Source organism: Chenopodium quinoa, unplaced genomic scaffold, assembly GCF_001683475.1.
Source record: "Chenopodium quinoa cultivar QQ74 unplaced genomic scaffold, ASM168347v1, whole genome shotgun sequence".
Lineage (NCBI taxonomy): Eukaryota > Viridiplantae > Streptophyta > Magnoliopsida > Caryophyllales > Amaranthaceae > Chenopodium > Chenopodium quinoa.
Window position 1 is genome coordinate 354,179 of NW_018743814.1, and position 12,291 is coordinate 366,469.

Consider the following 12,291-nt stretch of genomic DNA (forward strand, 5'->3'; position numbering starts at 1 on the left):
TGGTACAATATCCTCCCTGATAGTACAATATGATACCACTTTATTGTTGAGTTATGATACCATACCGTTGATGGTACATATGAAGTCCTGTTAATAAGGTACACTAAATGAATCAAAGGGCCCCAAATGAATTCATATATATATTTATGGGATTCAAACTTAAGTACAATGCGAATTCATAACCCAACCTAATACGCAACTCCAAAAACCAGTAGTCAGTCACTGTTGTATACATCTATGGGTACATGGGTACAATTCGATGATTGACGCATAGGTTCCATGGTGGTATGTAGGTCTTTACTTTGCACTTGGAGTGGATCATTAATTTATTTTAATATTACAGTACAATACCATAAGTAGGCATGGGTGATTTCACATTAGTACATTATAATAATACTTAAGATGGTTAATTGTCATAATTAAAAAATTGCGCCACATTGTCAATTTTTAAGGACAATTACCAAAGTACACAACTCATACATAGGCGGGATGAAAAATGGAACATTAAATTACCATTCCTGAAAATTATAAAAATTGCAGCCTCAATGGTACAAAATAGTACACCTATTGTTAAAAGGGTAAATATAAAGTACCATTACATAACAAGTAGTCAAGTAATAAGTCATAACGATACCTAAGCAATACCACCTTATAGGGCATGCACAACTTTTGTTGCTTATCAACAAAAATCATGTCAAATTACAATATTACCGAGAATATTACACAATCACATTCATAGAGTAATAACCAAAACATACGTAGTCTACATATTAACTGCCGTACCCAGTACAAGTGAAGTTTGCTATGGAACCATCAAGGTCTGTCATGTGCATTCCAGCAGACCTGATATACTCATGGCTGGACAATGTGACACTAGTGGTGCTGTTTTTAGCAGCTAGCTTCTTCGCTGCGTTCTTAGCTCTTGCTGCCTTTTCTTTTCCCTTTTTCTCCGTGCATGAAGGATATCTTTTATTAGTGGTCCTGTGATTCTTCTTCTTAGGTAATGGTGGATCAGGAGTGACACTTGATTGGTCAGGAATGGCACCAGATAGATCAAGAATGGCACCTGATAAATCAACAAAAGACCCTTCACAACTACCCTGAAAAGCACTACTTGGAGTTACAAGAGCTGTGTTACGTGCACTGTTATGTGTTACCTTGTTCTGTCCCACAGATGAAGGGGTAAGTACCAAATCTTTCTCACGCCCAGCCTCATCCTCAAGTTGCTGTTGTTCATTACCATTTTCCTCCATTTCCTGTTTTCGCTTTTTTCGACCATAGCAATTACCTCGTCCACTCTAAGGTCCATCAACTGCAATAAATCATTCACAGCAGCCACAGCCTCCTTATAGGAAGCTGCTTTAGAACAAATCGGTTCATAAGCCCCCATAAGGTTGTGGTACTGTCGAACCTCATCTGTCTTGAGAGGGTCATGGTATGCCACTTTCACTCTTGTATGCTTTCTCTGCATATCTATCCTCCAACGGCGAAGAATGTATTTCTCAGGTACTATACCTACACCAGAAAGATCGTACACAAAGATCATATGCCGACAAATTATTCCATGGCATTCAAAATGCTTACAGTCACACGGTGCCTCAAATGTACTACTATCATACATAACCCTGTAACATCTACGAATTTTCGTTACACTCTCCTTCCTCGCATTCTTCGGCTTGATCCAAACACGATCTTCAAGAATGTACTCCACAAGTTTGTCAGAAATTTCTATTTGATCTATACAACGCACATACAAAATTTTTTTACACTCCTGCTGGACTTCTTTGAATTTTGAGTCCGTGTAGCACTTTTGGAACACCTCCTCGACAGGAAATGCTGTTGCTAATTCCCGAACATATCGAAGCGTGTTAGAGTCCGCAATTCTTTCTGCTTCGGCTCTAATCTGCATGGCATCACAATATCGGAGCACAAACTCTGACAAAGTGGTGTTCTTGTCAACATAGCCTTTAAAAAAATGATTAAAACTCTTGGACCTCTGAGTCGTTCTCATCCCTGCCCAGAACAGATGTTTCAAGTATGCTAGCACCCACATATGTCTTTCCAAGTACAAACCTGCTCAGAAAATATGTTAAATTTGTAACAAAATTCCCAACAAATGGAACTTCATTTTATAAGCATAAAACACACATGATACAACACAAGCAACAGGCAACGCATTTAGAATATACCGGGGGGGGAGTCGTAATAAGAGCTATACTTTTAAGTCTATGATCACCACAACAACAACCATAAAGTATAAGTTCACATTCTTCAAATACCACACCTAACACCAAGTTAGGAACAAATCATTAACAAAAAATTCTAGTAAGGAACAAATCAAACACTTTCCCAGATATCTATTAATTAAAACACAACCATAATGCAAATTAAAACTATAGAACCAAATAAGAACTACCATACCTTCAAGCCAACTATTTTTTTGCAACTTATAGTGCTCAATTGCATCCATCCAACGATCATCAAACTCCTCAGGAACTAAACTCCCATATATTATATTTTCCAATTCATCACTCAATTCTTCATATTTCTCCAACTTCCCAAGATACTTTCCAAACTTCTGCAAAATATGCCATATGCACCACCTGTGACATGTTTGATTCAAGACCAAACAACTTTGCGAATGGCAGGATCTTGATCCGTAAGTATGGATGTTGGAGCTTTATCACCCATGCAATTCAACCAAGTCTTGAACACCCACGCATACGTCTCGACAGTCTCACGGGAAATCAACGCATAACCTAACAATATACTCTGCCCATGATGGTTAACCCCAAGAAAGACAGCAAATGGGAAATGGAATCTGTTCGTCAAATACGTACTGTCAAAGCATACAACGTCGCCAAATTCTTCATAGGCAGCCCTACTCCTTGCATCAACCCAAAGAACATCCTACAATGCACCATCCTTCCCAAACCTACAGAGGTGGAAAAAATTCTGATTGTCGGAACTCATTTTTTGGAAATACTCAATCATACCATTTGCGTCACCCTCGGTCAACTCCAATTTCTTCAACTCAGAAACTGCATTCTCCAAATCTTTTTGCGTAAAGGCCAACTGATCAACCCCATTCCTCTCTCGAGCAATACAACTGTACGTTTGTGAAATTTTCACCCTTGACTTCTTGGCATTACAGGCCTGTTTAACCAAATGCTTATTTTTAACAACCAACTCATGCTTACGAAACATGGCAACATCCCTTGCTTTTCTTAGAGTGACTGTGCCTTTTATGTTCCAAATAAACCTTGCGAATAACCTAATCCCCCGCCGCATTTACACTAGCATACAACTCCACAAGGCATGAACACTTCTTTGTTTTCCTTTTTCAACAGAGTCATCATCTTGCGCCAATCCTTCCTTAAGAGGATCAACCTTTCGCTTCCTAGAGGGTACACCATAACACTCACAAGTCCACTTCGCATTCCTCCTATGTTTGCAAAACTTACCATTTCCCAATTCACTCTTCACCTTAGCCCAACCAGATGCTGCTCTAACTATGCCAAATCCCTTCTGCCTCGCATACCTCCAGAAGTAGCTAACAACTTCATCCCAACTACCAAACACCATACCAATGGCAAGTGGTTCCAGTTCCTCTTCCTCCCCTACAAAGGTATCAACCATTACCTTCCTCTTGGGGGTAACAAAGGAGGAACCCCCAACATTTTCACCAACACCAGATACCCCACCATCCTCATATTCCATTTCCATACCATCTTCAACCTCTTCCTCGTAACTAAATTCCCCATTTTCTTCACCCTCACCCTCTTCCTCACACCAGATTTCCTCAAAATCTTGACCATCATCATCACCATCTTCCTCATCTTCATCAATCATATCATCATTCCCAAATTCTACACTACCCTCCCTTTCATTTGATCCATTTAGCCCCACAACAGTATCATCAAACCCACAGCCCTACAATAAACATAAAGGCACAAAAAAATACACACAAATTCAATACAACATCCAACCAATCAATAACATCAACACACATTCTTCAACTCAACACACATAAAACAAATCAAATCAACTCCATTATCAAAGGTCCATATTTTCTACGACCCCACATTCTGTTAACAATTCTCCATATCCACACATTCAACATTTTAAATTAGCATTTCCAAACCTAAATGTTGAGCAAAATTTAAATCAATTATGTTGTGAAGACACAAAATATTGAATTCTTCTAAAAAAACCATGTATTAAATGAAATTTAATTGAATCTACTACTTACATTGTCATTGTTGAATTGAAGCTCTTTCGCGCAACCTAAATTGGAGCCTTCACTCAACGCCTCGGCTAAATCAATGCCAAGCAACTCCGACAACGTCCTCATTCTTCACATATCAGCCCTACGATTGCAATTTGAAGGCTAAACAGAGTTTAAGAAGTACAGATGCATGTCTCGTTTGGAAGAGAGAAAATGCTACAGTATTAATGTTTCCCCCAAATCAATTTCCCTAATAATTTAGTGAAGACTAAATGAAATTAGATTTTCCCGCTTTACAAACAAAGCTCGTTACACTCATATTGCCCCGTTATGCTTTTCCATGCCAACTATACAAGGCCCCACCTTCAACTTCTATTTATTAACACTTTTGCCATCCTATGGATTTCTTAATCCATAGGAACTATGCGCCAGAGGTTCTCCTGTAATTTAGAAACGGAGGGAGCACAAGTTTTATAAAATTAAGATAGTATAACATTTTCACCAAACAATTTTTCATGCCTTACCTTATAAAAAAATTACTCATTTTAAACAATTACTCAGATTATTAATTTGCTTGCCGGCTTAAAGAACTTCAAGATTCTTTTGGTCAATTCTATTTTATTACTTTGATTTTATTGAGGGATTTCTATTTTATTTGGTTGATGTACTTAGCAATTATTTATTTAAGGGGATTTTATTTTATTTAATTGATGTACCATTTGAATGAGAATTATTTAAAAGAGATTGCAATCGCCCTTCGGGCCCTTCACTGCACCATTTTGTTTTTGTCAATGATTATTAATTTTAAATTGTAAATTTGCTGTTTTGATGTATACTTGGGCAATTATTAATACGAATTCCTGTAAAAAAAATAGAAAACTAAAAACGACTGATTCACTAATTAGGTGTTTAAGCATGTTAGGTGATATCTTAATTTGGTGGAGTTATGCCACATGCACATGGGGTTTGTATTATATTTTATTTAACAATTTTAAAATTATATCCATTAAAAAGAATTGTACTTTTAATTAGATACAGCGTGGCTCGATGAACACTGTTCATTGGAAGTTCTACCTTAATATTTATTAATCAAAAAGATTATAGGAAAGATTTTGAGATGGATACTTTTACGGGTAAATCAAGTACGAAGTAATATTTTACTACGTACATTTTTTTTAAAAACACTAAAATGGTGAGGACCATTATAACAAATTGCAATCCTTACAATTTCTTGTTTCAGTGTTTGAGTGTTAGATATTTGGAAGTGCAAGGAATGAGAGGTGTCTTCGCCTTCAATTAGTCTCATATGAGAGGATTCGAACCTTAAATCTCCATAAGCAAAATCTTACTTGGTCTGTCTATCACTCTTTCATTTTGGGAATGGGATTGTTGTACGTGGTAAATGGTTACATATTATGCATCAACTTTGTAGGTGCATGTAATACTCTAGACAATATGTAAGATCACTAAGACACATGAGTTAAAAAACACACTAGCTTTCTTTGTTTTGCACTTTTACTCATTAGTTTTGACTTTTACTCATAATTTAGTTAATTTACTCATATATAAAAAAATTATTTTTATCATAAAATATGTTGTTATTAGATTTGTCAAAAGTATATCTTCATAATATCAAATTTTAATCTATTTTTAACATCAATTCATGGTCGAAAACATTTACCTACATACACTTGTAGTGACCACCTGCGTGAATTGTATTTGAAATGATACAGTCTCAAACTCTCGACTAATAGAGTATATAAACCAACCTTGAGTTTCAATATTTAGCTTACATTTTTGGTTGAGTTGATCCATTAACATGGTATTAGAGCTAGCACGATAAAAAATCAAAGTTCAAACTCATCCACCTCTCCCGCGCTTGGTATGGAGTTCCAAACGATATCCACATTTTAAACCCAACGTATACTCATGTGAAGGGACAACGCATAAATCAATTCAGGTTTTAACCACTAGCTTAAACTTTTGTTTGAATGGATCTATTTACATTTACCTGTATGAAAAGTGCTAGCACGTCACTTACAGAAATCAAAAGGAGTAACAATTAGCTGTCGAGGGACGGAATCCGGAAATGGTTGTGTACTTGTGTAATGTGTTATTACAAATAATGTCACACACCCAACTACCCAAGACCGGCTGAACTAAAAATTAATATACTAAACACAATAATAAAACTTGGTCCTATGACCTATGAATTAATTGAAAAGATGATTAGAAAACTTTCAAAGTCGTGCATCACGTGGACCTTTGCAGAGATCAGATGTGTAGTACTGTACAATGTGCATTACAATATGAGTTAATTAAACTGACTTTTTTGAATTACAGCTCATTTTTCACCATTTCAACTCGTTCATCTAGTCAATGAATGAATGAAGCTTCTCGTTTATATGATTCTCTTTTATTCGTACACATTACTAGATCATGGATTATTATTTTATTCCTATCTTTATTATTAAAATGTTTAATTTATAGCACATAGAATAGAGTGCATTGGATGCTTATTAGTCGGATGCATGGTTGTATAATGTACTTATTAATACATGGTTAATGCTCCTTATTTTAATATTATGGATTGATTTCTTGATTCCCCATTGTTTGAGTTTATAATATATTTCACAGCAATAATATGACTTTGTTTTATAAAATTAATTACATATTCCATAAACTTGGCTTATTCTTTTGTGTTTAAGGGGGCCATCAATGAATCTGGTGCTTTTTAAGCATATATACATATAGTTTTTAGCTTCTAATTACAGGAGTTGAAGCTGAATTAATGTGTATGAAATTTATTCAAGGAGAAATAATATATCCTGTTTTTGTGATTTTTTTGCAAGCTAAGTAACAATGAGAAAATCTAATTTGCAATGGTCTTTCTCAACTTCCCAATTTCTTTCCTTTAAGTCTGCTCAAGATCAAGATGGAGCTCATAAGCAATACCCACCTACCGCCTTTTCACAGGTTTGTCCCTTAACACCGGTCGTGGCACGAGTCCCTTTAGAGGCATTGGGGTAACGTTGATGTTGATATATATCGTATGTATGTAACAGAAAAATATGTCATTTCAGATAGACAGTTATCTGATGCTGTAAGATGTGTTTTTGCAGAGAAAGTTGGGATTGGATATTCAAGGGGGAAGTCAATATCCTATTACAGGTCATCATCATTGGCAGCCTAAAGATGTACTTTCATTAAATCAGTCCTCTGAAGTCAGAATCCATCCTGTTACTGGTCAATCAAATCAAATCGTTCCCGCCACAATAGGTTCTGGTACCGTGACAAATATTTCTGTTACGCCTCCAAACGGTCCTGTCGTTGGCTCTACTGATCTGAAGTAAGTTATGGAAGTCTGTTTTGCACTAATGCATCTTATTACAGCTTTTTTTCATAGGAAATAAGTGCCTAATAATGTGTTCTGCATGAGTTCTCCGAGTTATGGAAGTCTGTTTTGTATTACTGCATCTTATTACAGTTTTTTTTTTCATAGGAAATAAGTGCCTAATAATGTGTTTTGCAGGAGTTCTCCGAGTATTGCTATCGGTTCCTGTCAGTTGACCCTGTTCTATAATGGATCAGTTTGTGTCTATGATAACGTTTCTCCTGAGAAGGTATTATTTATTCTGTTTACTCAATCTCATCAGTTTCGTCTTCCTGCTATTTCTGACATTCTGTGTCTTTAATCAGGCTCAAGCCATAATGTTATTAGCAGGGAATGGTGAATCAAAAAATCCAACTTCCTCGCCTGCTGCAATCCCGTCTCTACCTAAAGTGCAGCTACCAGTGCCAATGCAAAGACCGCCAACAAACGATACTGCTATTCCAAATCAGTTAGCAGGACTCTTAAGCCCCATTTCTTTGCCCCCTTCTATCAGTTCTCTTCCTGTAGTAGCAACTAGTTGTGCAGTTGAAGCGAATCCAATTAAACCAGTTATGTCAACTGCAATTAAACCTGTTATGGCCCCTCCTGCTCATGTTAAGTGCCCTGAGCCTCCTAAATCAGGTGCCTCTGTCGGAGCTGGTGTAAAATCAGTTTTATCAGGTATATTCTCAATCAAATAATCAATTCCTGTGGATAATTTCTCTATCACATTGTTGTGGCTTACAATTACTGTATTTCAGTATCAGACTTTTGATATTTACAACAGTTCATTTCATCTTGATATAAAGATTAAGTTTCTAACTAGTTACATAAATTGTGAATTACTGCAGCTGTGCCTCAGGCTCGGAAAGCATCTCTTACAAGATTCTTGGAGAAACGAAAAGAGAGGTGAGCACTTCTTTTAATAAGAGAATATATTTTCTCTGAAGTTGATGCTCTAATCTGTGAAAGGTGTAGCAAATTCTGATATAGTCCTGCATCAGATGCAAAATGTGGTTATAAATTTATAATCCTTACTGCAGTTTGTTCTTTACCAAGTAGTATATATTCCCTTTAAGATCTAAATGTATAGGAGTATGGCCTAAAGCTTTCAAAAACTTCTGCCCTTTCCACGCTTGTCTTCTTGACTTGTCCTGGAAAGCGTAATCTAACCTGTAGGATTCTGTATTATTGTATAGCAAAGTGAACGCCTTTGTTGGTGTTGACTCCTATTGAGTTTGTAGCAGAAAGATGGATAATATGCCACATTTACACTTCATAAGTGAGGATCCTGGACTCCTGGAGGATTATGTCCAAAGATACCACCTTCTAAGGTGAAAACAGCTTCAAAAGCTATCTGAAAAAAGGAAATATGAGGAAGAAATCTACCAATATAGTCTTGTGTTGCAGTGCACAATATTAGTATGTTGGAAAATCGCTTTATTTTATATCAATCAAACTCTCTATATATAACTCCACTAATAAGTTATATGGCATGAAGAAGAGAGCAAAGCCCTGCCTGGAATATGGTATGATTGGCAGGGTCTGAGGGATGTTCCCTTGTACATATACGTTCCTTGAAGTTGTAACAATAATCTGAACTTGTAAAAGTCAGTTTATGTGGAACCTCCAAGTTTTGTGACTTGGTCACATTGGTCTACACTCTACAGTCCATGGCTGCATAATTTCTTACTAGCAGTCTTGCCATACTCTATTCTTAAAATCATAGGTTCGCGACTTTGACAAGTATCCTGATTACCATAGAATGATAGGAATTGAAGTCAACAAACTAGTGTTCTAATATTTAGCTTGATACATGATAGTTAACTTCAAACTTATATTTCAAAGATCAAGATATCAATTTAGAAACATTTTTGTAACAAGTTTTTGATGCACTGTAATACATGCTTACAATTGACATGTTTGTTTCACAGGGTAACCGCTGCATCTCCTTATGTTGTCAACAAAACTGCTTTCGGATGCAGCACTAAAGAGCCTAGTGGATCAAATTTAGCAACGAAATATGCCCCGTCTAGTCCCCTACCAGCTAGTGTTGTAGAGATTCTCTGATGAACTCTAGCAGTATGTAGGATTGTTTTGGATATATATTCAACCTGTTATCAGGATGATCATATTCAATGAATTCAAATATGATCTATATTTATTCTTTTGACTTGGAATTTGTTGCAATTTTAATATGCTTGCTTTCTGTTCATTCATTACTTTAAATAACAAGATAAAAACAATGTAATTAAGCTAATGCAAGAGGCTACTCCTTACTCGTCACTACAAGCAGGGCCGTAGCAAGGGGAGGGCAGTTGGGGCGGCTGCCCTGGGCCCCTAGTTAAAAAGCCCAGTTTCAATACAATACAAGGCCCAAATAAATATACTTCATACTAAATAATATTACGTATATATATATTTAACCAAAAAAAAGAGAAAGAAAGAAAGCAAGAAGTGTGTACTGTACAACACTACAATAGTAATGTAGTACTCCAAAATATCAAATGGCATTTTTGGTAAATGTATTTCATCCCTAATTTTTTGCCCAACTTATTCACTTTCCCAAGTGAATTTGATTAACAAAAAAAAAGTCATTAATTTTAATTGTATCCCGGTAATTTTATTTTTCAAAATGTATTTCATTACAATTTTCAGTTAGTTAAATTCTTTCTCTTTCGCAATTCAATTGAAGATGTAAACTATAATAAACGATCATTTTACTATTAAATTTTCAACGTGATTAATCTAATTACATACCATTCTCTTTGCATACCCTACTTTTTTTTTGAACGGTGCATACACGACTTTATTCATCAAGATCTCTTCTTTGTATTAAATTATATTTTTCATTGTATTAAAAAAATCTAATGGATGGGTTGGATACTTGAGAATGTAATTTCAATGTTTTATGAAATTTGATGTTTTTAAATATTATTGAACATAATAAAATTTTGCATACCCAATTTTAAAAAAAAAATTATATAGTTTATGTGAATTAGGACCCCGATTTATGTTTTTGCCCCATGCCACCGAAATCTCATAAACGGGTCTGACTACAAGTAATGTTCGTTGCAAATAACCCCGTGACAACTGACAAGTGATTAACTTCAAGAGGAAAAAATACCAATTGAGTAGGAAATGGTTGCTTCAAAGTGTAATCCATCAATTTAAAGATCACAGATGCAAAAGCAATATACTATACTACATAAATATTATAGAGGTTGGGGTTTGTATACTAGCTTAGTTTCCGATGCACGCAATGCATGCATTAAAGTCAAAATCCATATACTAGTATTTCAACCATCAAATATCATGCATTGTAGACTTAAAGTACTAGTTTGTTTAGTTTAAGTTTTTATTCTTATCAAATTTTCTTGATTCACCCATCTAATAGGGCGAAGTCGTATGTGTTTTGAAAGGGCAAGGTTTAGAAAGAGCGAGAAAGAATAAGCTTTTAGTTTTGAGAGCGAAAGAGAATAGATGATGATTGTTGCTTATTGAAAACGGGGAGATACGACCCTATTTATATAGAAAAACATCTGAAAACGATCAAAAAATGAAATTCCAATCGAAGTAAAACTGCTCCCATCACAGCGTGACGTGATGAACTTGTCGCAGTGCGATGGTGCTGCATGATAAAATTTGTCGTACGAAGTCCTTTTTCCAATAAAATTAGGTACTTAAAGTCTGTACTTTATCATTAAAATCATATTAAATCTCTTTAAAGCATTCGTTTTATTTCGACTAAAATTTCTTTAACTTTTCTAAAATATATAAAAATATATATAATTATTAATCCTAATATCTTTAGAACTTAAAATAACCTTCTAGACTATTCTAGAAAATTAAATTAATTCCTAATGACTTTAGGAATGATAATTAATGGATCCTTCACTTGATCATTGGGTCGCCTTTAAAATTCATTTAAGATCCAATTTAGTATTTCGGTCATAACTTCCTAATTATTCATCAAAATTGACCTTATAATATACCGGTCGAAATCTCTTTTCGAGCTTCGTCCAAATACACAATTATTGGACTCATATCATTGACCAAACTAAATTGGATTGGATATTTTTCATAAATAGAGTACGAAAAGAAATATTTTTGAAAACAGAAAGAAATATTTTTAATTAAAACAGGGGAATCGCAAGACTCTTTCACATTTCACTTAGTTCGATAATCAATGACGTGAAAGGTACTCATCACTGGGTTTGGTTTTAAGGGAGACACAAACTAGTATCCACCAATACAAGACACATAATCATACCTTCCGTTGTCCCTTTATCGTGGTTGCCTTTTATGATCCGCGAACGGTTTAAAAGTTTCTTAAAAACTTATTGGCGGCTCCCTACTATCCTTATCCCTAATTGTATATGTCATTTCCCACTTCCTAAGAGTACCAAGCATATTCACATCACGTGCTTAACGTAGGCCCACTTCAAACAACGCCTACAGTGACATATTCCGTTTTTGCTAATAATTCGTCTCCATTCCCAGTGTCTCCAATCCCTCCTTCAGATACGCCTTATCCTTTAGCGCATTATATAAATTGTGACATGTTCTTTGTGAGAATTATCGCAAATTTCTTTGCAGCACTTGTTCAAGGAAAGGATCCAAGATCCTTTAAAGAGGCCATGAAATATAAGGGTTGTTGACGATCTATGGAAGAAGAAATAAAAGCGTT

The 12,291-nt window shown here is 35.4% G+C and overlaps 2 protein-coding genes across 2 annotated transcripts; one reads left to right on the forward strand and one right to left on the reverse strand.

The window, feature by feature from the left end:
• Positions 1–770: 770 nt before the first annotated feature.
• On the reverse strand, positions 771–3,291 carry LOC110685464 (protein FAR1-RELATED SEQUENCE 6-like). The gene is made up of 6 exons (XM_021861989.1): positions 2,915–3,291; positions 2,726–2,821; positions 2,422–2,603; positions 2,219–2,284; positions 1,412–2,073; positions 771–1,298 (listed from the first exon to the last, which is right to left on the reverse strand). Exons 1-6 carry the CDS (start codon positions 3,289–3,291, stop codon positions 771–773), a joined length of 1,911 nt encoding a protein of 636 aa, XP_021717681.1.
• Positions 3,292–6,635: 3,344 nt separating this feature from the next.
• Positions 6,636–9,774, forward strand: LOC110685474 (protein TIFY 6B-like). The gene is made up of 6 exons (XM_021862003.1): positions 6,636–7,204; positions 7,351–7,577; positions 7,761–7,851; positions 7,928–8,282; positions 8,453–8,510; positions 9,536–9,774. The coding sequence occupies exons 1-6, from the start codon at positions 7,091–7,093 to the stop codon at positions 9,669–9,671; spliced, it is 981 nt and encodes a 326-aa protein (XP_021717695.1). The 5' UTR covers positions 6,636–7,090; the 3' UTR covers positions 9,672–9,774.
• Positions 9,775–12,291: the final 2,517 nt, after the last annotated feature.